Genomic DNA, 27,233 nt, shown 5'->3' with positions numbered 1-27,233 from the left:
CAGGTCAGGCATCACCTAGGAAGGGAAACGGGCATTAAACATTTCAGGCCAACACCCTTCAACCAGACTGGAAAGAAAGGGGAGATAGCCAAGCAGTGGAGTATAAGAGAGCTCTGCACTGCATCAGAAAAACCAGGAGATGGCAGAGTCTAACAAAAAGGCAGGCAATCATCTCGGAAAGTCAAATCCAAAGTCAAGTTTATTGTCATATGGAAATACGCAATGTAAAACATACTTGCAGCAGCATCACAGGACACATATCATCATATAATTTGTATTGACAGGAAAATATAAACAATTAGAAAAAAATTAGTGCAAAATGATCGAGAAGTATAATAATAAGCATGCAACCAATTGAAAAGGAACAGCAGACAGTTCAATATAAAAGTGGCAGTGAAAAACACAAAACAAAAACATACAGGTCTTGAACAAAATAGAACAGCTAGTAGCTCTGTATGAAAGAACAACAAACAGTGGAGTAATGAAGATACAGCAGAATTTGAAGTTTTAAACAATGTCATGCAGCCACGTAGATGAACAACGCAGGAAGCAGTAGCGTAAGATTTTAAAAAAGCAGTCGTTAAGATATTAAACAGACAGCAAGTTCAAGTTGAAGTTTAATTGTCATTCGACAATACATGAATACCCATGAATACAGCTAAACAAAACAGCGTTCCTAGGTACAAAACACAGTACTAACAGCTAATAGAAAAATACCAAAAATCAGCAAAGAATAGGAAGATGGCCAAAACTAAAACGCCCAGTGGCAGGAGAGTAAAAGAGAAACCCAGCGGCCTGCTGTAAAGTATACAATCATACAACAGTGAAGAACAAAACATAGGAAGCAGAGAAGCATTAAAAAGGAGCAGGTTATAAAGTATAAATCAAGACAGGCAAATCCAGGAGACAAGAGCTTATAAGATAGGAACAGCATGCTGGGTGTATAGATAAACCAGCAGGCAGAGAGCTATAATAGATAAGGCACTGAAATACAGTAGATTCTGGTTAATTGGGGCAGCTGCCTGTTTGGGACATCTCATAAAGAATAAAATCTAATCAAGAAAATTGCTGGCATTCGCTTTGTTTATTTGGGACATTATGTTGCTTAATTGGGACAGGGGACTGTTGCCCAACAGTTTCTAACTGGCATAAGTTGTGTGCACTTGTGTGGCCACTAGACTTTAGAAACGCAGAAAATCTACAGCACAATACAGGCCCTTCGGCCCACAAAGCTGTGCCAAACATGTCCATACCTTAGAACTACCTAGGCTTACCCATAGCCCTCTATTTTTCCAAGCTCCATGTAGCCATCCAGGAGTCTCTTAAAAGACCCTATCCTATCCACCTCCACCACCGCCGCCGGCAGCCCATTCCACGCACTCACCAATCTCTGCGTAAAAAACTTACCCCTGACATCTCATCTGTACCTACTTCCAACACCTTAAAACTATGCCCTCTTGTGCTAGCCATTTCAGCCCTGGGGAAAAGCCTCTGACTATCCACATGATCAATGCCTCTCATTATCTTGTACACTTCTATCAGGTCACCTCTCATCCTCCATCGCTCCAAGGAGAAAAGGCCAAGTTCACTCAACCTATTCTCATAAGGCATGCTCCCCAATGTAGGCAACATCCTTGTAAATCTCCTCTACACCCTTTCTATGGTTTCCACATCCTTCCTGTAGTGAGGCGACAAGAATTGAGCATAGTACTCCCATGTGGGGTCTGACCAGGGTCCTAAATAGCTGCAACATTACCTATCAGCTCTTAAACTCAATCCCATGATTGATGAAGGCTAATGCACCATATGCCTTCTTAACCACAGAGTCAACCTGCGTAGCAGCTTTTAGTGTCCAATGGACTTGGACCCCAAGATCCCTCTGATCCTCCACATTGCCAAGAGTCTTACCATTAATGCTATATTCTTCCATCATATTTGACCTACCAAAATGAACCACCTCACACTTATCTGGGTTGAACTCCATCTGCCACTTCTCAGCCCAATTTTGCATCCCATCAATGTCCCGTTGTAACCTCTGACAGCCCTCCACACTATCCACAACACCCCCAACCTTTGTGTCATCAGCAAATGTGTCCCTATCTGCTCCTCGATGTCCCCGTTACTATTGGGTGGTCCATAAAAAACACCCAGTAGAGTTATTGACCCTTTCTTATTCCTAACTTCCACACACAGAGACTCCGTAGACAACCCCTCCATGACTTCCACCTTTTCTGCAGCCATGACACTATCTCTGATAAACAGTTCCACACCCTCACCTCTTTTGCCTCCCTCCCTATCCTTTCTGAAACATCTAAGCCTGGCACTTGAAGTAACCATTCCTGCCCCTGCACCATCCAAGTCTCTGTAATGGCCACAACATCATAGCTCCAAGTGCTGATTCACACTCTAAGCTCATCTGCTTTATTCACAACACTCCTCACATTAAAATAGACACATCTCAAACCATTGGTCTGAGTGCGTCCCTTCTCTATCACCTGCCTATCCTCCCTTTCGCAGTGTCTCCAAGCTTTCTATATTTGTGAGCCAACCTCCCTTTCCTCCGTCACTTCAGTTCGATTCCCACCCTCAGCAATTCTAGTTTAAACTCTCCCCAATAGCCTTAGCAAACCTCCCCACCAGGATATTGGTCCCTCTCAGATTCAGGTGCAACCCGTCCTTTTTGTACAGGTCACAGAAGAGGTCCCAATGATCTAGAAATCTGAATCCCTGCCCCCTGCTCCAATCCCTCAGCCACGCATTTATCCTCCACCTCATTCTATTCCTATACTCACTGTCACGTGGCACAGGCAGTAACCCCGAGATTACTACTTTTGTGGTCCTGCTTCTCAACTTCTTTCCCAACTCCCTGTAGTCTGCTTTCAGGACCTCCTCCCTTCTTCTGCGTACGTCGTTGGTACCAATATGTACCACGACCTCTGACCGTTCTCCTTCCCACTTCAGGACATCGTGGACGCGATCAGAAACATCCCAGACCCTGGCACCTGGGAGGCAAACTACTATCTGCGTTTCTTTCCTGTATCCATAGAATCGCCTGTCTGACCCCTAACTATAGAGTCCCCTGTCACTGCTGCCATCCTCTTCCTTTCCCTACCCTTCTGAGCTACAGGGCCCAGACTCTGTGCCAGAGGTACGACCACTGTTGTTTCCCCCAGGTAGGCTGTTCCCCCCCCCAACAGTACTCAAACAGGAGTACTTAATGTTAAGGGGGACAGCCACTGGGGTACGCTCTAGCACCTACTTCTTGCCCTTCCCTCTCCTGACTGTTACCCACTTCTTTGTCTCCTGTGGTCCCGGGGTGACCACCTGTCTATAGCTCCTCTCTATCACCTCCTCACTTTCCCTGACCAGATGAAGGTCATCGAGTTGGAGCTCCAGTTCCCTAACGCGGTCCCTAAGGAACTGCAGCTCGACACACCTGGTGCAGATGTCAGGAGTCTCCAGGACCTCCCACATCTGACACTGAGCACAGAAAACTGGCCTCACATACGTATTTTCTGTCCTTATTTCAAACAGATAACCTGGCCTCGACCCCTTATCGCTGACTTTACACCATACTTAGAGCAAACAGTTCTTAAAAAGCATCAGTTGCATGTGGTTGTGTTCAGAAAGCAGTGATTTTTATCACTGATAGTTGGTGAGAAATAGGCAGAAAGGCATTTCAGAACTGTTTCGCTCACCATGGTTTTGAGCATTAAGCCTAGAGATGCCAGAAACGGCTGGAGTGAAAATTAAATGATTTCACTACTGCAACAAGTTAGGGACTACAAAGAATTTGAAGGTATTGACAATCATCTGGAATGTTATAATGAAAATGAAGATTTGGAAGATGCAATCATCGAAAGCATTGAATGAAGGCAGTCGATTATCTACACTCGGTGTATGCACCGATTGTGCTCATTTACAGTCAATCGAAAAAACATGGCAGTGTACAATGGATGAATTTCTCCATTGATAACTATTAGGAACTAATATACAGTTTTATAGTAATAAACAGGTATTGGTAGTATTCAAATTTGTTCTGTATTTCATTTAAATACATAATTTGTTACTTAATTAAACGATGGTTTGTCTTTTTTTATTTCCATGAAATTTCAGCTAATTAGGACAAAACACGCTGGTCCGAATAGAATCCATTCTATAGAAAAGTAAGCAGGTATCTCTGTATTAGCCGGCTGGTGGCGTAGTGGCATCAGTGCTGGACTTTGGGGCGAGAGGTCCTGAGTTCGATTCCAGCTGGCACCCTTGCATGCTCTCCATCCGTGCTGAGTTAAGAGCTGGTGATCTCTTTTAAAAAAAAACTCACCTAGCAGAAGGCAATGGCAAACCACTGCTGTTACACCAAAATTCCAGCAGGAAGTTGTGTAAAGTCCTTGCAGCCTGCCTAGTATTGGAATTAGCAAGCAATGAAACCAATGTACCTAAAAAAAAGAGCAGTGAGGTACCACACAGTACTATAACACAAAATCCAGGAGGTGGCAGAATATAAAAAATAGCAGACAGCAAATCAAGGAAAGAGCAATCAGTGAGGTATAAATAAACCAGCAGGCAACAGATCATAAAAATAACTGCAGCCACTGCTACATAAAAAATTCAGCAGTACACACCAGACAGTGTGGTGAAAAAGATCTAGGAGGCTGGAAAATGTAATCAAAGCATTAGGCACAGCTGTATAAGAACCTAATGGGCAGTGAAGTTTTTAAACAGGTAATTCTGTAAACAATCCACCAGACTGCAGAACATAAAAATCTTGGAGCAATATGCAATTTATCGGAAAAATAGTGAGCAGTAGGTATTAAATAAAGACATTGAAAGTTGACGATGGATTGTCACAGAACCAGAAGGCAACACAATATTTGGGGGAAAAAATCAATCTGTGGAATCTTTACAAAATGCAGTCAGCTTTTCATTCTTTTTTCCTTTAGAAAGGGGCTTGGGGCAAACTGGATTGCTCTTACAATATTCAGTACAGGCTTGACAGACTGAATGGCCTCCTTGTATGCTGTAACAATTCTGTGATTGTAATTCCATGAAGGGATCCTGGTTGTCTGGCTGTAAATTGTAAAAACAAATTTCTATCAAAAATCAAAGAGGTAGAAAAGACTTCCCTCAAGGAAGAGCAGCAATTTGGATCCATGCCTGGTTCGGTGATAAGGACAAAGAGTAATGGTTAACAGATCACGTGCATCTGGAAGGCTGCTCCTAATGGGATTTCACAGGGTCAGCTTTTCATCCCTTTCCTTTTGGAGTGTATATTTCTGATTTATACAAAATCTATATGAGTTCTCTAGCTAGTCCCTCTTCCACAGCCTTTCCCTTCCAGATACATCACGCACCTTTTTGAATGATGTAAAGTCACTGCTGCCACTATAGATGCCAGCCAATACATTCCAGAAGCTTGCAGGTGATAACAAAAACTCGTTTACTGTAAGGAGGAGAGCTTTGGATACAAGAAGTACAGATGGCTCTACATAGGCCAGATAAGCGGCAAACAAGAACCACCCTATCTCTGCTTTTATCAAACGTTTAAATGTTATCAAATGCTTAAATTGGTAGATAACCATCTTCATTTTGACAAATCAATGTGTACATTTTTTTGTTTTATCGATCTAAGGAGTACATCTCATATAGGAGCTTTTGACATATAGTATTTGAACTCTGGGCCTTTCCTTCTCAAAGCAAAGGGAAAATGCGCATCAATTCCATTCGCAACGCTTAATAACAATAGACTGATAGAAGATAATGAGAAATGAAACTACCCACGGAATGACTGTTCACAGCGCAGCCGCAGAAAGGACTACAATTCCCATCAGCGATTGCGGCAGTATTTGGGGGCCCATCGATCCGCGCAATGGCGTCAGCCACCAGCCAATGAGCTGCGAGGCTGCTGGTGACGTTCCGCCCCTCACGTAGCCACTCTCCCCTCCGCCGCCGCCCGCTCAGCCGTCCCAACATGGCGAAGACGTACGATTACCTCTTCAAGCTGCTGCTGATCGGTGACAGCGGCGTCGGCAAAACCTGCCTCCTTTTCCGCTTCTCGGAGGACGCCTTCAACACGACTTTCATCTCCACGATAGGTGAGTGAGGCTCCCTCCTTCCCCTGGGCCTGTTGGTGTCGGGCTTCCCCCCACCCCACCCCACCTCCGACCACTTTCCTTTCTCCCCCATCCCCCATGTCTCCGGATCCTACCGCTAGCCATAGCGGTTTCCACTCGATCCTTCCCCGGGCTTCCCCTCAGCCCTCCACCACCGCGGGCCCGGTTGTTCGCCCCTTCCCATACCGGGGTCTGCTATTGTCAGTGACCCACTACCGCCACCTGATCTGCTGTCAAGTTGTTTCGCGTGCCTGGCCCCCACCCGCGGGCTTGCTGCTGTCAAGGCGCCTCCCATAGGGCGACAGTTACCGGTTCATATTCTCGGGGCCTGTTATCAACAACGATTCCGTTCTATCGGCAATGATTGCGCTCTCGCAAACACAATCCTGGGATCTGTTGCTGTTAAATGACTGGAAGGGCGCAGTGGTATTTTGATCTTGCTCCGCTACACTGTCTTTGGGCTTTGACTTTGGAGCAGTAGCCCCACCAGAGCACCAACTGCATTGATGGGAGGGGGAAAGTTTTTAAAAAATATATATAGAGGACGGGAATTTTCTTTTGCACTTTAGTGGTAATTCCCCAGAATAATGAGCTGCCAACGTTAGTAGTTGAAGTACATTCAATAGTCATTTAAGCTGTTAAATAGTTCCATGATAATGCAGGGAGTGTAAAGGTGTGTACTATAGAATTTGGAATTGTGTTGGACACAGACATGGTGGGCCAAATTGCTTAAGTTTGTGCTGTACTCTTCTATGTTACTGGTAAAGTTGTTAACCTGGTTCTGTGCTGAGTCATAGCCACTTCTGCAGATCATGGAAGTGCCTCTCGAAAGTTGTGTGCAGGTTAGTCCCTAACTTGGATGATATGTTAGGCATAGACATGCCCTGTCAACCAAGGTGTCGAATCTTTGACCAGACAAAATTATAATGTCATTGTAGATCATATGCTAAGATTACTAGAACTTGTATGTTTCAAGACTCGCATGTCTGGCATTGTACTGCTAAGTTGTAAGGTTAAGCATTACAACCTGAATTGAATGAGTTTTGAAATGAGTAGAGTACTTTTATAAAATAAAAATTGCAAACAGTATTCTACAGATTCTCTCTCCATTGCCCTGCTGTATCCTCAACATCTGTTCTCATATTTCCATATCCGTACTATTTTTTTGCTTTGTGGGAGAACTGTTAATTAAGTTTGAGGTCGAAAACCACAATTTAGAATTTCCTGATTGTTTAAAAATGTAACTCAATTTGAGCCATATTCTGAACGCAAATGTCATCTGTTTCATTTTTGATCTGTATATTTCAAGCACCTGTGGAGACTTGTTACAATATTCATCTCAAAACCAAACTTTCAGTACAAATAAAAGCTGATGATCGGGTGTAGATTAGTTTCTGCTTGTCTCATGTGAAGTATGCACACTTCCTGTAGATAGTCCAGCACTTGCCTCAAACCAAAGTAATCCTACCAATTATCATTAAATTATAGTTCCGTATTGGCCCCATGTATTTGCATTTTGTCCATTTCAAACTGGGAAATTCTCATCAGTTGTTGGGAATTTTTTTTGTGTTCGAAGCATTTTTGAAGTGATTTAGTTTGAATTGTTCACATATTTGTATTGCTTTAGTGTACTGCTTTGACTGCCATTTTACAGATACATCATTTTATATTTGGTAGGTATACCAAACAAGTTGCAACATAGCCATGGCTTCTACATCTAAGTGTGATGCCTACTGGCTTTTAAACATTGCATTCACTTTAATTTGCATTAGCATGCCAGAGAGAGTTTGGTTTTGTAATAATAATTAGGTTACAGAGGAAGTCTGTTCTATTCAGCTAGTTCTCTACCTAGGCTGCTGTTTATACTTAACGTAATGCAGTATCATGTCAGTGTAATATTTTACAATTTCTGCCCACAATTCTTTTAATGTAGGAGTGTACATTTTCTCAACCCTCAAAGTTGCTTAACCACGCATTTGCAGAGCTCCCACGTCAAAGTAGGTTGCAGCTCATGCATCTGGCATTAAGATCAGAAGTTCTGTGTAAATGGAACGGAAGTGGAACTCAAACCTTGTTTGGTGTTTACTTCAGCAAAGATGAGAATAAAGCAAAAGCAGACTTTAGGAAATGCCTAAACCGAAATTGTTAGTAGTATAGGAAATTCTCTGCCCCATTTTTGCCCTTGTCCTAAACTGCTGCAAGTAAAATAACATTTGAACTGGTAAGGATCATTGTTCTCAAGAAGGCAGCATCCATCATTTAAGACCTTCACTATCCAAGGCATTTTTATCATTTCTACCTTCAGGGAGGAGGTCCAGGACCCTGAAGACACACATTTTAAGAATAGCTTCTTTCGCTATGCCATCAGATTTCTCAATGGTCCATGAACATTACCTCATTATTTTTGCTCTCTTTTTGCACTGCTATTTTTTCTCATTGCAACTTATAGTAACTTTTTATGTGTTGCATTGTACTGTTGCCTCAAAACAAATTTCATGACATACGAGGGGTGATTGATAAGTTCATGGCCTAAGGTAGAAGGAGTCAATTTTAGAAAACCTAACACATTTATTTTTCATCATAGTCCCCTCCTACATGTACACCTGTAGTCCAGCGGTGGTGGAGCCCTTCTTTGTAGAAGTGGTACACAGCAGGGGTGACTGATAAGTTTGCGGCCTAAGGTAGAAGGAGATGAGTTATTAACTTCAAACTTTCTGCATTATCACTCAGAGTTGAACTGCACGTGCATGTAACAAGAGCGTCTTGGACCTCCAAGTGGTCCACAGCAAGGGTGATTGATAAGTTCGTGGCCTAGGGTCAAAGGAGATGAGTTATACAGCTCTCATTACATGCATGTGCAGTTCAACTCTTTGAGTGAAAATGCAGAAAGTTTGAAGTTTCTCCTCATCGCCTTCTACCTTAGGCCACAAACTTATCAATCACCCCTCGTATGTCGGCGGTAATGAGCCTGATTCTTGACTCTAATTTACCATTACAGATTGTCCTCATTGTCATGAATATCCCTGACACTTAAGATGTAGCTGAGTTACTTTTTCTTAGATCTGTGAAAAGGGTTTAAAATTCTCAGACTGTTGAGTATATTCAAAACTGAGACCATTAGATTTCTTTTGTTCTTATAGTCCAGGGATGAAAGGAATGAAGAGGAAAATAAAACTGGGCAAGGATTAGCCTTGATCTCATTGAATGGTGAAGCAAATACAAAATATTGTAGGGCTTCCTATTTATGATGTAGGATTTGCACAATTGGTCACCATTTATGTTTGGTTGATTAAAGTGTGTAATTACACCATTGTTTTTGAAATTTCAAGTAATTCCATTAATTTGAAATTGTGCAATTACAGTGGACAGCTGTGTCCTTATTTGTTTTTTTAAGTAAAAAGAAACATAGTGAATAATGGAATTAAATTCCATTCAGGAAGAATTATAATTAAAACAAAATGACAGTCACATAATTGAAAATCCGGTTGTAAAATGTGCTCTGAAGCCTTGATTAATACTGGAGCTAAATTGATTAATGCAAGTTTGTCATTATAGATGGTAACATTTAACTTAAGCTTCACTTAATGGTGGTGAGTCTACTTAATTATTTGGTTTTGTTGTATTTTGATGGAGTCCGGAATTGTGGGCTTCTACAAATATATGATGTGGTTCAAATGTTTAAACTCTGGCAAATTTGCTGTAAAGAGTGGTAAATGTGTTTTTTCACCTGCAATAGAAGTTAATTTTGGAATTAGGTTTTGCTGGTTTGTTTCGGCATCTTAAATTTGCTTTTTGCATTTTGGTTTTGTTCTTAAATGATTGAAGAGAAACCCTACATGATCAAGCAGAATGCCTGTATTTTTTTGTCATCTGAACACGTGGAAGTGAAACATAGTAAATAATTAAACCAATAACTGAATTTTTAAATTTGTAAACTGTAATGTGGATATTTCCATTAAGATTGTGTCCATTTTAGATCTTTACCACAGTTACAGTATAAATGTGTGAATTCCTTAATTACTGCTTGCATTTTTTTAAATATTCCTCTTTAAAAGTAATAACATTCCCTTTTAATTTTAAAGAATGTGTAAATTCACTTTTGGCAAAGAATGCCTAAGTCTTGGCATTGGGTTGTAATATGAAAACCCACATTTTTTGCAGTGATCAGTGTTTTTTTTAATCTTCAAAATATTTTCTTTTCTCTTGTTCCTGAACTTGACCAAATCTGTTGTGGTAGGTGATTTGAGCTGTAAGTGTAGGTCTACTTGGTGACCAGGAAATTATATTCACCTGGGGCTACTGGAGCAGAGATGAGGACTGGAAACTTTGTATCTTCACTACAACGTAAGTGAACATGATTGTTACAGAGACAGAGAAACTGCAACACAGAACTGCTGAAGAAATTCAGTGGGACAAGTAACATCAAGGGTGGGAAATGAATAGACACAACTTCAGTTGAGACCCAGTGATGAAGCTGCTCCAGATGAAGGTCTCAGCTTAAACGATGACTGTTCATTTCCTTCCACGTATGTTGCCTGACTCACTGAGTTCCTATTGCATGGTTTTGTGCTGAAGTTGGTTTGTTATGCCATCGTGACCAGCCTACCTGAAATTGGTACCAAGCTCTTGACATTAAGGCATCAGACTTTGTACAGTTATGAGACTAGATATTTACAAGTTGAATCTTGAAAAGTTTACTGTAGACTTTGAGCCAAGTATTGTGGCTTTTCATCTGGAAAGATGTAGACTGTCACAGAGGCTGAGCAATCCTCCAGGTAGCTATTGATCAAGAGGTGTGACCCATGGGTCAATGCTGCTGAGACATAAGATGGGGCCTGATCAACCCTGGCAGAGTCTCCTGGGCGAGGGTGTCTGATATTGAGAGACCTGAAACACCTGATGACCCCAGGTTACATCATTCGTGATGTGTCCCAGTGCATCCTAGGATGTATCTCAGCATTATAGTTAATATAGTTTTAATTGGTGTTTAGAATCAAAATGATAGTCATTCTAAGATCACTCCTTTTCTTTGATTTTTGTTAATTAATTGGAACAAGGTGTCCATACAATTTCCTTAATGGTTTTCGTGAAGCTGAAACACCCCTCGGGATTAAGGTTCTTTCCCAGTCACGAATCACTCTGCAATCGAAGGTGTTCGATATTTCAGAGAAAGTGTTTGTAATTTACTTTAAAGTTGAGAGGAGATGTACTAATTTAAGTCTATCCATCATCCACCAGATTAAAATAATGTTATACATAAATTATATCAGTGGAGGTGGAGCTGATTCCAGTTAATTGGGACACATCGACACCAGTATATTTTGACCCAATAGGCAAAGTTTCATGGAAATAGTTAAAAAGGTACAGTATAAAAAAAGTCAAATTACCATTTAACTGAGTAACAAATTACGTTTTTCAATAAAATACAGAAGAAATTGGAACATTACCAATACCGCTACAGTACTATAAAATCCTGTATTGGTTCCTAATAGTTACTGACAGAAAAATTAATCCATTGTACACTGTTGTGTTCTTTTGATTGTAAATTAACAAAATTAGTGCAGACACAGATTGCAGATAATGGATTGCCTTCATTCAGTACTTTTGATGATTGCATCTTCCAAATCTTCATTTTCATTGTAACGTTCAAGATGATTGTCAATACCTTCAAATTCTTCCTAGTCTTTAACTTGTTGAAGTAGTGAAATTGTTTTATTTTCACTCCCGGTTGTTTCTGGCATCTCCAAGCCTGAATGCTGAAACCGCAGTGAGCAAACTCGTTCAGAATTGTCTTGGTGCTTATTTCTCACCAACTATCGGTAACAAAAATCACTGCTTTTTGATCTCAAAACACATGCAACTGGAGCGATTTTTTAAAAAACTGTTCAGTGACAGTTTCTTGTCCCAATTAATTGGATGGTGTCACAAATAAACAAAGGGAATCCCGGCTATTTTCTTGGTTCATCTTTTTTTTCTTTAAAAGTTGCCCCAAATAAGCGGCTGTCCCATTAACCGGAATTCTCTACAATCAGTCATTAATTGAACATGTGCCATGTTTTTTGTATCCATTAATTTATGTCAAACATACGAGATATGTTTTTATATAGCGTGTTTACAGTGTAAAAGCTTATTTGATTGCTACTATCATTCTAGCATCAGATACTATGGAGAAGATGGGAAACATAGCTGGGTGAATGCTCTGTTCTACCACAATGCTGAACACAATTAACATTTGGGGTTGTATATTGATTGTTAAAATGGTATCTGTGCATTTGGTTTGATTGAAGAAGTCTAGGGCATATATCACAACAAACACAGAATACGAGAGGAACCTGGTGAGTTGGGAAACGTCTACAGAGGTGAATAAACAGTTGATATTTCAGACCAAGACACTTCTTTAAGACAAAGATGCTGCATAACTTGCTGAGTTCCTCCATGGTTTTTCGTGTGTTGCTCAAGATATCCAGCATTTGCAGAATCTCTTGTCTATGGCATATATGGCCACGTCTGGCCCATGAGGTCTCTTTCTTGTTTTCTCCTTTCCCCAGTGTAATAGAGAAGCCTAGTTGAAAGAGAGAGACTGGTAGTGAGAGGTACACCAAATGTATTGAAGGGAAGAAAATTGCAATATTACTACTGCATTAAGTCAGCCTTTTCTTAAAATGTAAATTACTTCCATTAGTTCATGCCCAGAGTGTTTCCATTGTTTGTCCCAAGGGTATTATACAACAGTTTCATCTTGGCCTGTTTCACTGCTTAAACGCGGTGATGTTTCCAAAGCAAGAATGGAGTATAACAGACAAAAGTTGTGAGTGATTTTCACAAACTCTAACATAATATAACCCAAGTGAAAGGGCATTCATTTTGCATTTTCAGTTCATACATGTCTTTTATTGCTGGTCATCGAAAACCTTGACCAGCTTCTCTGGATCTGTGGTTGAAAGTGTGCAGGCTGGCTGCATTATGGCCGGTATGGGAAGCAGCCTTGAATGGAAAATCCTACAAAAGATAGTGGATTCAGCCCAGTACATCAAGGTTAAGCCTTCCCAACCATTGAGCACATCGATATGAAACATTGTCATAGAAAATCAGCATCCATCATCACAGATCCTCACCACCCTTTTCTCGCTGCTGCCGTCGCGTAGAGGGTAGGGTGCTTCAGGACTCACACCACCAGCTTCAAGAACGGTTACTACGCCTCAACTATCAGGCTCTTGAACCAAAGGGGATAACTGTACTTATCTGTTGAGGTGTTCCCACAACCAATGCTCTCACTTTAAGGTCTTTTTGTCTTGTTATTTCGTACTCTCATTATTTATTGCTATTTATTTTTTATTTGCACTGTTTTCTATGTTCTTGCTCTTTCATTGATCCTGTGTACAATTACTGTTCTATAGATTTGCTCGGTATGCCCGCAGGAAAAAGAATCTCAGTGTTGTTGAATGTGGTGACATGTATGTACTCTGATAATAAATTGAACTTTGATTTTAGGAAGCTCCATGCAAGTGTTGGAAAACTGAAATTGGATATTGAAAATACACAGTTATTGTCAGTAAAGGTCAGACAAGCAAATATCTTCATAGCTGTTAATTTTTCTCTCCAGACATCTCTGGAAATAATCATGTCTAAATTTTGTCTTCTGCATTATGTTGTAGTTATAATGCTGTTAAGTGACTCAGAAAGACATCAGGTTGCTAAAGCTTCGATTGAAACCTTGTTTACCCGCTCCTTTGTTGCATGGACTGCTTCGTGATACTCAATAGATTTTCTATCTGACTGACAATTGGATTTAATTCTACCAGTTGATAGGGTGGCTGCTGTCAATTTAGGGTTTAAGATTAGACCTCTTCTGTTTTCTCTGCCAGTAGTAATAATTTATCTGTACTTTTTCAGGTAGATTGAGTTATTTTTGGTAATCACACATTTTTAATAATTTTTAATCACAAATCTTTCTCCTCTATTTTAACATCTACTGTGTTTTAAACTTTAGAGACGATTAACATCCTGGTTCAAAATGTGAAATATAGATTATATTTGTCTTTCATTGCTGGTTATATTTTAAACGTAAAGATAAGTTATGGTATAGTTTTTGGGGAATCGGTTGTTGGAGATCTGCCAGAATACATGACCATGCACTTCTCTACACTATATTCCTTCTGTCATTTATTTGCTCATTCCCCAATATGTCTCAAGTCTTTTGGCAGACACCCTGCTTCCTAAACCTCCTCCTCCCCCCCCCCCCACCTATCTTCATATCATCTGCAAACTTGGCCACATAGTCATCAATTAGTTAATCAAAATAATTGACATATAACTTAAAAAGAAATGGTTTCAATACTGACTCCTATGGCATACAACTAGTCACCACTAGCCATTCAATATTCCCACCCTTTGCCTCCTGACGGTCAGCCAATCTTCTATACGTGTTAATAACTTTCCTGAAATATCATGGACACTTAGCTTGTTAAGTAGCCTTAAGTGTGGCACCTTGTCAAAGGCCTTCTGAAAACGTAACTGTATACACTAATGCCCCCTGACACTCACATTTTTGCAATACTACTAATGTCTTCCATAGTGAAGACTGACGAAGTACTTAAGTTCTTCCGCCATTTCTTTATCCCCTATTACTACCTCTCCAGTGTCATTTTCCAGCGGTCTGGTATCCACTCTTGTCCCAAAATAAATTCTAAAAATATATATATTTTAGAACTTTTTAAAAAATTAAATTATTTTTAAAATTTTATTTATCTGTCTATTTAGTGATACGGCATGGCACAGGCTTCCAACCCTTCAATCCACACTAACCCAGCAAACCCTGACAAAACCCTGACCTAATCACGAGACAGTGTAAGATTACCAATTAATCTGCCTGGTATATCTTTGGACTGTGGGAGGATACTGGAAGATCTAGGGAAAACCCATGAAATTAGTTGCCTCCTGTTCGTAAAAGCTTCCCAATCCTCTACCTTCCCACTAATTTTTGCCATATTATATGCCCTCTCTTTAGTTTTTAAGCTGTTTTTGACTTCCCTTATTAGTCATGGTTGCCTCATCCTCCCATTAGAATACTACCTCATGTTTGGGAAGTTTCTTTCCAGTGTCTTCCAAATTTACCCCAGAAACATGAGGCATTGCTATTCTGTCATCCCTGCAAGTGTCCCCTTCCATTCAGCTGTGGCCAGCTCCCCTCTCATGCCTCTGTAATTCCCTTTGGTCAGCTGTAACATTGATGCATCCAATTTTAATTTCTCCTTTTCAAACTGCAGGGTGAATCCTATCATATTATAATCACTGCCTCCGAAGGGTTTCTTTACCTTAAGCTTCCTAATCAAATCCAGGTCATTACATTACAAACAAGAGAAAACCTACAGATGCTGGAAATCCGAGCAACGCACACAAAATGCTGGAGGAACTCAGCAGGCCAGGCAGCATCCATGGGGGTGGGGGGGAATAAGCACAGTCGACGTTTTGGGCCAAACTCCTTTGGCATGCATAGCATTCAATCCAGAATAAATATACATATATTAATATGAATGAAGTTATCCCCTTTTTTCAAGAGCTTGATGATTGAGGGGTAATAACTGTTCCTGAACCTGGTGGTGAGTTCTGATGCTCCTGTACCTTCTTCCTGAGGGCAGCAGTGAGAAGAAAGCATGACCTGGGTGGTGGGGATCCTGATGATGGATGCTGCTTTCGAGCAACAGAGCTCTGTGTAGATGTGCTCAGTGGTGGGGAGGGCTTTATCTGTGATGGAATATCCATTACTTACTGTAGGAATTTCTGTTCAAGGACATTGGTGTTTCCATACCAGGCTGTGAAGCAGCCAGTAAAATATACTCTCCACCACACATCTAAAGAAGTTAGTCAACGTTATAGATATCATGCTGAATCTTTGCAGATTCCTGAGGAAATAGGGGTGCTACCATGTTTTCTCTGTAACTGCACTTGCCTGCTGGAGCCAGGACAGGCCCTCTGAAATTATAACATTGAGGAAGTTAAAGTTGCTGACCCTCTCTATCTCAGATCCCCTGAAGAGGAATGGCTCGTGAACCTTTGGTTTCATCCTCCTGAAGTCAAAAATCAGCTCCTTGGTTGTGCTGACATTGAGTTAGAGGTGGCCAGAATTTCAATCTCCCTTCTATGATAGTGATGTCGTCAGCAAACAAATATGGCATTAGAGCTGTGCTTAGCCACATTAGTCACAAGTGTAAAGTGAGTAGAACAGGGGGCTAAGAATGCAGCCCGTACACCTGTGCTGATGGAGATTATGGCGGCAGTTGCCAATCCAAACTGATGGGGTCAGCAAGTGAGAAAATCAAGAACCCAATTGCACAAGGAGGTATTGAGGCCAAGGTTTTGAAGCTTATTGATTAGTTTTGAGAGGATGATAGTATTGAATGCCAAGCTGTAGTTGATAGAGCACATCCTGATGTATTCACCCTTGCTGTCCAGATGTTTCAGGGTTGAGTAAAGTGCCAATGAAATAGCATCTGCTAAGGACCTGTTGTGCTGATAGGCAAACTGGAACTGATTCAAGTCACTTCTCAGGCAGGAGTTGATATGTTTCCTCACCATCTTCTAAGCACCATGTACAAAAGTATATAAATGTTCCTGGACAATAGTCATTAAAGCAGGTTACTACGTTCTTCTTTGGTACTGATATAATTGAGGCCTGTCTAAAGCAGGTTCGTATCACATACTGCTGAAGCAAGAGGTTAAAGATTTCAGTGAGCGCTCCAGCTAGTTGATCAGCACAGGTCTTTAGTAATCTGCCAAGTTACCCCATCTGAGGCGATGCTTTCTGTGGGTTCACCTTCCTGAAGGATGCTCTCACATCAGCCTCAGACGGAAATCATGGGCTCGGAGTCTGGAGAGTTTGTGATAGTTCCTCCATGTTTCTACAGTCGAAGCGAGCACAAAAGGTATTGAGCTGATCTGGAAGTGAAGCTTTGTTGTCATCTATGTCGCTTGGTTTCACTTTGTAAGAGTTCATAGCATTCAAGCCCTGCCACAACTGTCGAGCATCCTTGATTCAAGTTCGGAATTCCCACTTCGCCTGTGAGATGACTTTTCAGAGATTGTACCTGGACCCCTTGTAACTTTCTTGAGTGGCAGAATAGAGATGCCTCTGATTTGGCCCTCAGCAGATTGCAAATCTCATGGTTCATCCACGCTTTTGATTAGGAAAAACTGACTTTGTGGGGACTCACTGATCTACGACAGTTTCCATAAAATCAATGACGACCATGGTGTATTCATTCAGATTCACAGGTGATTCCTTGAATATGGCCCAGTCAGTCAACTCAAAGCAATCCCATAGCCACTCATCTTCCTCCCGCACCACTTCTTTGGTATGAGCTGAAGCTCAGTTATCTTCGGCTCATACGGGAGACTGAGGAACTGATAGATCGGAGCTACAGAAAGGTAGTTACCTTTGGGTTGCAGGAGGCAAGAAACTAGTGACTGTCTGGTGAATAAAGGGTAATGGGCAGCCAGTACAGAGTACCCCTGTGGGCATCCCCTCCACTTTGGATACCGTTGAGCGGGACGACCTACTAGGGGAGAGCCGCGGCGACTGGGTCTCACGCATCGAGTTTGGCATTATGGTTCAGAAAAGAAGGTGAAGGAGACTGCATTAGTGATGGGAGATTACTTAGAGGAATAGAGATGAGATTCTGTAGACGTGATGGAGACACCCAGATCATGAATTGCATCCCAGGTGCCAGACTCAAGGACATCTCTTGGATTAGAATGCCCTGGACACAATGTGGAAGAGTGAGTAGCCAGTAGTCTTGGTACATATTGGTACCAATGATGTAGATAGGAAAGGTGAGGAAGTCCTGAAGAGAGATTTTAGGGACCTAGGTAGAAACCTGAAAAGCAAGACTTCCTGGGTAGTAATCTCTGGATTTCTGTCTGTGCCACAAGGCAGTGAGAGTAAGAATAGGAGCATTTGGCAGATGATTGCATGGCTGAGGGGTTCAGATTTCTGGATCATGGGGATCTCTTCTGGGGAAGATATGACCTGTACAAATGGGTTGGTTACACCTGAACTCGGGGGACCAATATCCTTGCGAGCAGGTTTGCTAGAGTTGTTTGGGAGGGTTTAAACTAATCTGACAGGGGAATGGGAACCAGTGGTAGTGCTGAGGATAAGGTAGTTGGTTTACAAACAGGCAATGTGCAGTGAGACTCCTAGTAAGGACAGGCTGATGATAGGTCAAAATTGTTGACAATGGGATGAGCTGCAATGTAAAAGGGAGGCTAACTCGAAAAGGGTGATGAATGCAGGACTGAAGTGTTATATTTGAATGCAAGCAATATATGGAATCTGGTATATGAACTTGTAGCACAGTTACAGATTGGCATGTTTGACATTGTGGGCATTACTGAGTTGTGGCTGAAAGAAGATTATAGCTGGGAATTTAATGTCCAAGGATAAACGTTGTATCAAAAGGCCAGGCAGGTAGACAGAGAGGGTGGGGTAACTCAGTTGGTAAAAATTAAAATCAAGTAATTAGAAAGAGGTGACATTGGATTAGAAGGTATAGAATTGTTGTGAGTAGAGCTAAGAGGCTGCAAGGGTACAAAGACCCTGGTAGGATTTATATACAAACCTCCAAACTGTAGCAAAGATGTGGTCTACAAATTACAACAGGAGATGGAAAATGCATGTCAAAATGGCAATGTTACGATGGGCATTTCGGTATGCAGGTAGATTGGGAAAAATCTGGTTGGTGCTGGATCTCAGGAGGGGGAGTTTGTAAAGTGCCCATGAGATGGCTTTTTAGAGCAGCTTGTAGTTAAGCCCATAAGGGGATCAGTTATTCTAGATTCAGAATTGATTAGAGAACTTAAGGTCAAGGAACCCTTATGGGTAGTGATCATAATATGATAGAATTCACCATGCAATTTGAGAAGGAAAAGCTAAATCAGGTGTATCAGTACTACAGTGGAATAAAGGAAATTTCAGAGGCATGAGAGAGGAGCCGGCCAAAATTGATTGGAAGGGGACTCTAGCAGGGATGATGGCAGAGCAGCAATGACTGCTGTTTCTGAGAGCAATCCAGAAGGCACATCCCAAAGATGTAGTACTCTAAAAGCAGGATGATGCAACCATGGGTGACGAGAAGTCAAAGGCAATATAAAAGCCAAGGAGAGCCCATATAATAGAGGGGAAAAAAGTGGGAAGTTAGAGGATTGTGAAGCTTTTAACAACCAACAGAAAGCGACTAAAAAAAGTCAAAGAAAGGATGGATTTTGTAGGTAAGCTAGCCAGGAATATTAAAGAGGATGCAAAAAAGTTTCTTCAGATATGTGAAAAAGAGGCGAGTAGATAAAAAACCGCTAGGAAATGATGTTGGAGAGGTAGTGAAGGTCAAGGAAATGGTGGATGTACTGAAAAAGTATTTTGCATCAATCTTCACTGATGAAGACACCGACAGTATGCCAGAAGTTCAAAAGCCTCAGGGCTGAAGTGATTGAAGTTGCTATCTCTAAGGAGAAGGTGCTTGGGGAAACTGAAAGCTCTGAAGGAAGATTTGTCACCTGGACCAGATGGTTTACATTCCAGTTTCCTGAAAGGGATGGCTGAAGAGATTGTGGAGACATTAGTAATGATCTTTCAAGAAGCAGTGGGTTCTGGCATGAATCCGGAGGACTGGAAAATTGCAAATGTCACTTCACTCTTCAAGAAGGGAGAGGCAGAAGAAGGGAAATGATGGGTCAATTGGTCTGACCTTAGTGGTTGGGGAGATGTTGGAGTCAATTGTTAAGGATGTGGTCTTGGGGTACTTGGCACATGATAAAATAAACCAAAGTTGGCATGGTTTCCTTAAGGGAAAATCTTGTCTGACGAATCTGTTGGAATTCTTTGAAGAAATAGCAAACAGGATAGACAAAGAAGAATCGATGGAATTTGTGTACTTGGATTTTCAGAAGGCCTTTGAGAAGGTGCTGCTCTTCAGGCTGCTTAACAAGATACGAGCCCATGGCTTCACAGGAATGATACGAGCGTGGTTAGAGCGTTGGCTGATTGACCAGAGGCATAGAATGGGAATAAAGGGAGCCTTTTCCGATTGGCTGCCGGTGACTAGTGATGTTCCGCAGAGGTCGGTGTTGGAACAGCTTTTTGTATTGTATTGGTTGCTTTACAGCTGATAGAAAGTTAGGTAGAGGGGCAGGCAGTGTTGAAGAAGCAGAGAGGCTACAATAGGAATTAAACAGATTTGGATAATGGGCAAGGAAGTGGCAGATTGTGTGCTGTGTCGGGAAGTATATGGTCACGCACGTGGGTAGAAGAGATAAAAGTGTAGACTATTTACTACATGGAGAGAATTCAAAAATCTGAGATGCAAAAGTCCTCGTGCTGGATTTCCTAAAGGTTAATTTGTAGGTTGAGTCAGTGGTGAGGAAAACAAATACAATGTTAGTATTCGTTTTGAGAGGACTAGAATATGAAAGCAAGGATGTAAAGCTGGGGCTTTATAGGCCACTGGTGAGGCCTCACTTGGAGTATTGTGAGCAGTTTTAGGCCCCTTTTCTAAGTAAGGATATACTGACCTTGGAAAGTTCAAAGGAGGTTCACAAAAATGATTCGGGGGTTGAAAGGCTTATATGAGAAGTGTTGGATTACCCTGGGCTGGTACTCACTGGAATTCAGAAGAATGAGGAGGGATCTCATTGAAACCTATCAGATGTTGAAAGGCCTCAATAGAGTGAATGTTTCCTATGGTGAGGGAGTCTTAAGTCCAGAGGGAACAGCCTCAGAATAGAGGGATGTCCAGTTAAACAGAGATGAGGATCTTCTCTAGCTAGAGAGTGGTGAATGTGTGGAATTCGTTGCCAACACAGAGAAGGCAGGAGATGGGGCCAAGAGGGAAACGTATCAGCCATGATGGAAATAGCGGAGCGGACTGGATGGGCCAAATGTCCTAATTCTGTTCCTATATCTTATGGTCTTTGTTGTCCTAATGTCTGGAGCCTTGCTCTTCAGCCCCTGCCTGTATGCGAGTAGGTGAAGGACAGACAATTGCTCAGATTTCCAAAAGTGCAGTGGGCATGGAATGGTAGGCATTCCTTATTTCAGTATAGCAGAGTTCAGAGACTATTGCAGGTCCTTATTGACTAAAGTTCACTCCATATCACAGGACAAAGGTACTCCCTATCATCATCCTCTTGTACAACACCACTCTCCAAAATAAAGATTCATGGTTACACCCTTGAAAATGTGAACAGCTTATCTTATCCTGAGTGTCCCCACCTTGGCAAATATGAGTGAACTTTGGTACATCCTTCAATATGCCAATGCAGCCACTGTACAACGGGGGGAAAAGGGTGCTTGAAAATCAGGGTCTTAAGCCTTGCATAAAACACTGTTCACTGTCCTTCCCTTATACGTCTGACCCTTGGATTACTGATATCACCACTCTTGGCAAAGATTCCAAGTTCTTTCCTAGTCCAGTGTTCCTGGCACTAAGGCAATGATTGTACTGCCAGCTCCCCTGGGCAGGCCATATTCCAGACACGAGACAGGTACATGTTTTCTTGAAAGTGCAGTTGCAGGTAGACAGGGTGATGTAGAAGACTTTTGGCATATTGTCCTTCATCAGATAGGGCATTAAGTATACAAGTTGGGATGTTTTGTTGCCATTATACAAGACATTGGTTAGGCTTCATTTGGAATATTATGTTTGATTTTAGTCACCTTGCTGTAGCAAAAATGCCTTTAAGCTGGAAAGAGTTCAGAGATCTACACACACAAAATGCTGGAGGAACTCAGCAGGCTGGGCAGCATCGAGGAAAAGAGTACAGTCGATTTTTCGGGCTGAAACCCTTCAAAAGGACTGGAGAAAAAAATCTGACGAGTAGATTTAAAAGATATGGGGATGGAAGAGAGAAACATAAGGTGATAGATGAAACCTGAAGATGGAGGGATGAAGTGAAGAGCTGCAGAAGGCCATGGAAGAAAGAAAGGTGGAGGAGCACCAGAGGGAGGCGATGGGTGGGCAAAGAGATAAGGTGAGAGAGGGAAAAGGGGATGGGAAAGGAGGGGGGTGGGGGGGCATTACTGGAAGTTCAAGAAATTGATGTTCATGCCATCAGATTGGAGACTACGCAGAAGGATGTTGCTAGGGCTCAAAGGCCTGAGTTATAGGGGGAAGTTGAGCAGGTTGGTGCTTTCTTTCCCCCCCATTGGCGTACAGGAGAATGAGCGGAGATTTAATAGGAACCTGAGGGGCAGTTTTTAACCCAGAGAGTGGTCAGTATATGGAATGAATTGCCGCAGGAAGTGGTTGAGGCAGATATATTAACAACGGTTGGACAAGTACTTGATAGAAAAGGTTTAGAGGGATTTGGATTGAAGGTGGGATTAATTTGGATGGAAAACTTGGTCAGCATGGACTTGTTGGGCTGAATGGGCTCTGACTCTAAGCCAAGTGAAAATGTTGGAGCGTATCATTTCAAATATCCTTCCCGTTTTCCTTCTCCGTCTGTAGTAGAGTGTGCAGATCCCACAATGGCCTCAGCTGTCACCTCAGATCTGGCATGGGAGCCAGTCATTATTGATCCAGGAAGGTGCAGAGGAAACAGAAAGAGGGGCACTGTGTAAATGTTGAATTTGTAATTTATAGAACATGCATTTGTTGTAGACCAAGAAACTGGGATTCCTAAGGCTTCTATTAAGCTAAATATTTTATTTTGCAATATCTTTGGGCTCAGTGTTTGTAAGACATTGAAACTGATTTGTGGGACGATTTTTACTGAATATTATGGCGACATAAAAAATTACAAAAATAACTTTGTTCTAAATAAATTAAACAACTATTCCCATCAAACCCACTCGGATTCTACCGTCCATCTACACACCAATGACAGTTTACAGTGGCAAATTAATATACCAACTTGCATGTCTTTGGAAAGTTGAGGAAATTGGAGATCTCAGTAGAAACCCATGCTGGCATGGGGAGAGAAAGTACAAGCTCCATGGCAGTACCCACAGTCAGGTCAGGTCAGGTCAGGATTGAGCCCAGATCTTTCCAGCTGGGAAGCAGCTGCTGTCTACCATCGCAGTTTTGTTGGCTTGGTGGCAGACATCTCAACAGATTTAAATAATATCAGGATGTATAGTCAGGGATGCGGGCCAAATGTTGGAAAGCAGAATTGGGCAACAGCGCTTTCTAATTGGCACAAATAAAATGACTACCTCTGCCATAATTTTTCTGAATCTTGTTATTTGTGAGCGTTTCTTAATCGTGAATCAAAGTTCATTTAAGTGCTCCTGAATTTTAGGTTAGCATGTCACGGATTGTAATTTAGTATCTTGCCCATCAAAGGTTCAGAGCATCATTTTATTGTCAAAGTATGCATGTACAACTCTGATATTTGTCTACTCCAGATAACCAGAAAATACAGAAAGACTATGAGAGTTGTTGAAGAAAAGACATCAACTTCACCCCTCCCAGCACAAAAAAGAAAAAGAAACAAAACTTGCAAACTCCAAAATCCCCCACCCCTCCCTCACAGTAAAAAAACAGCAACAATAGCAACAAATCCCCAACTCCTCCCCACAGAAAAACATAATAATCCCCCAACTCTCTCACTCACAGAAAAAAAGTGACAATAGTAACAAATCCCCTACAGAAAAAGCTAACAGATCACCCACTCGCCAATCAGCCACGAGAGAGAAAACACCAAAAAACCAAAGGAGACCAATATAAAGTACAGTCTGATAGTCACATAAATCTCAGGATATTGAAAACATCTTTCCATCAGCATACGAGGCGAGCAGCCGCCCGAACTCAGTCCTTCCATGAAGAATTACCGCCATGCCGAGTTTGAACACTACCGAACCTGCTGCTGACCCTTGTTGTCCCACTGGCCTTCGTTGGGAGTAATTGCTGACCCCCTCTGCGTACACCTTGATGCTTCAATCTTCCTTACCGCTTTGAGATGGAGTCATTCATAACCCCGTGCCCTGTCTTTGGTGACAGTTTGTCTTAACTCTCCGTTCAACACAAAATTTAAGTGAATATTTTGTTAATGGTATTTCCAAAAGTTAGCATCTACACAGGCAAAATGTGTTTTTTTTGTGTGTGAATGAAGCATTAGCAATGTTTGGTTAGTTCCTGTTAAGCTGTTCAAGAAATTTCAGCTGAATTGTTTAGATTTGATTATTTATGAAGTAGCAAAATAAGGGAAGATAATGGAAATAAATGGCACAGTTGAGTTCATTTTGGATTGCTAAGATGGACAATGTGTTGAGTAACTTTGTATCTAACTTTGCTAATTTTATGTGATTTATTTGTATGAATCTACAAACGTTTGTATTTTTTATCTGCCTCTTTTGTCACAGGCAAAGTTTGTATAAAGCTGTCATGTCTAGGCCATAACTGAATGATCATCGTAAAGATGTTCTTTATCACATGGCCACTTCCAAAGAGGCAAATCAAGGTATTTATAGAAAAGTTCAAATCAAGGAAAACGTTTCCCAAAATTGATTAACCTAACAATAAATATCGCGATACATTTCAAACTGTTTCCCAATAAGGTCCTGGTGTTTATAGGCAGATAAAATGCAAATCAACCTTCAGAGATAAAATACAACTAATGCTTTAAGTTGAATGAGAAAAGACAGACCAAAGTTAAGTGAAGAACCCATGTCTGATAGCATGGTTATCTCAAGCAGTGTAAACGGTACAGAATTTCTATATTGCAGTGTTGTAGCTTCATCATTTCTGTTTTAGAACTGCAATAATTTTTCAGTTGAATAAAATAAAAAATGCTGAAGATATTAGGTCAGGTAGTGTGAGTGAGTATTAATGTTTTGGTTCACAGAACTTTTTTGGAACTGGAGAAGTAAGAGTAAATATGTTTTGTTTTTCTGAGAAGGGAGAGGATTGAAGAGGGCTGAGTGAATACCATTGATTAGATGAAGATCAAGAGAACCTATGATTCTGGATAGGTGCCTTATCTGAGCAATATGTGCTTGTTAAATTGAATATTTCTTGAAGAGTGTACATAGAAGGTGATGAGGTGGAGGCTATAACAAGTTGGGGTGGGGACAGATCTCTGAAATCAAGAGATAACAGAGCAACTGGATTGTGGTGGGTGGAAACTAGCACTTCAGAGCTTTGCCACTACTTGCCTTTTCATGATTGACCTCACCATCTTTAAGTTTTCTGTTTTTCTGCACCAGTTCTTAATCTCCTGGCCATTTTCTCAGAATAAGGGTGAAGTGAGTTTTTTTTAAACTTGGAACTTCGTTTGTGAATTCTCTCCCCAGAGCAGTGTGAATGATCACTTGACTTTATTCAAGTTAAAAGATTTTTTTTTGAAACTGAGGAAACCAGGACATTATTAGCTAACTTGAGCTCAGGGATCCACTGTGATCATCGGATGGTAAATAGGATTGTGTCAATGAAAGTCTGCTTGCATTTCATAGAAACTACAATGTTTGAAAGTGCTCCATTTCTTGCAATAGCAATGTTAGCCTGGCATACTGGCTCTAGCATGACCTTTTTACATAACCAACCATAATTCCTGTTTTCATTACTTGTCCAATTTCTTGATTCCATTCCTATCATTTTGAAGTGGTGCAGCATGTAATATCAAATGTGCCTCTTGATCTTTGTCTCATTCTGGGATCAGCATGATAAACAGGGTGGAATTTATACATTCATTTTAATATCCAGGACATTTTTGTGCTTATTATCGAAATGGTAATGCAGTTAGCTATGGGTAACTCGAGGTAATTTCTGAAATAAGTACATGTTCGGCACAGCATTGTGGGCCAAAGGGCCTGTATTGTGCTGTAGTTTTTCTATGTTTCTAAATGTTCATGCAATGTATTTTAGGCTAACTGCTTAAATATCAGGGAAACTGTATTGACAATGATCATGTTGGGTCAGTCTTTGTGCTTCTGGGTAAAGCAGCTTAGTGAATTGTGAAAGACTTTACAGATCTAAAACCTTTCAAAAGTGAAACAGATTGAAGGAATTGTAACATATGAGCCATTTTGCACTTGTATGTAGTGTTAGTGGTTATTTTCAGTCACCTATCCATGTCTAATGTGCAATTTTAATGTAAGATTGGATTTAGTATTTGAATGTTCTAGGCAAAGTCAAAATCAATATTACAAGTGTATGCACATCAGTTCATCAATTTGCATTTTTGATGTAGCTGCAAAACATGCAAATATATTTACATAGATACAATGCTGAAAATGTTCATTAATTTCAGAAGAATTTCTGGAGAGAGAAGCAACATCAACACGAAACAACTTTTTCCCCTCAATGTAGCTGCTGCTTGCTAAATATTTTCAGTGTTTCATATTTCATCATCTGAACTTTTGTTTAGGATTTTCTAAATTAGCAAAGTGTCCCAACATCCCAAACTATCCAAAGAGGTATTTAGACAAATGGCTGTGTTGGTTTTGAGCATTGTAAAAGAGGTGTAGGCCAAATGGTTTAGGGACTGAATTCAAGAAAATGCCCAGGATGGTTGAAAGCATGGTTGTCCGTGATAGAGCAATTAAACTTTCTCTTGAAGTAAAAGTTAATTGTTTAACATTATCTCAAAGAGCCAGGGCAAAGATTTGAAAGGAGTGAAATTTCTAAACTTGAAACCATTACTTAACTGGGCATCAGTGTAGGCACAGGGGTATTGAATGGTGAGAAGTGGAACACTGGCTTTCCATGCCTTTTCCTTATCTCCCTAAAGAGTGAGAGAAATTGTGTATTGTATGGTGTTCAAAATCTTGATGGGTGTTATACTGTACTGTTTCATTTTATTGGAAGTATAGCTGGACTGCTTCTCGGAGATTTAAAATTAGGACAGTTTGTTTTATGTATCCAATACAAGTGGCTTTTCTTTGCATTATTATTGGATTAAAACTTTCCTGTAATGTGTTTTTGAAGATTTTATGATTGAGGGAACACAATTTGTTGAATCCCACTAATGGAATTTTTGTCATAAATATTTACAATGTCACTCTCTTAAAAGGCAACACTGGTTAGTACTGAAAGATGTAAACAAGAGGTGGGGTTTCAAATGTATATTTAAATGTTTAATTATAACTTGACAATCTTGACCTCGTTCTAAGGATATTAGCTGTATGGT

General features: G+C 40.9%; 1 protein-coding gene across 1 annotated transcript in view; it reads left to right on the top strand.

Moving 5' to 3' along the window:
• The first annotated feature begins 5,935 nt into the window (after window positions 1-5,935).
• rab8b (RAB8B, member RAS oncogene family) overlaps window positions 5,936-27,233 on the top strand; it is a 70,869-nt gene continuing 49,571 nt past the window's right edge. Inside the window, exon 1 of the mRNA XM_063070964.1 lies at window positions 5,936-6,095. Within this exon, the coding sequence (XP_062927034.1) occupies window positions 5,972-6,095 (124 nt within the window). The 5' untranslated portion in view covers window positions 5,936-5,971. The remainder of the gene's footprint in view (window positions 6,096-27,233) is intronic.

Source organism: Mobula hypostoma, chromosome 18 (genome assembly GCF_963921235.1).
Source record: "Mobula hypostoma chromosome 18, sMobHyp1.1, whole genome shotgun sequence".
In the NCBI taxonomy this organism is placed as follows: domain Eukaryota; kingdom Metazoa; phylum Chordata; class Chondrichthyes; order Myliobatiformes; family Myliobatidae; genus Mobula; species Mobula hypostoma.
Note: the sequence above shows the minus strand (reverse complement) of the source record. Positions and strands in the feature narration are given on the sequence as shown.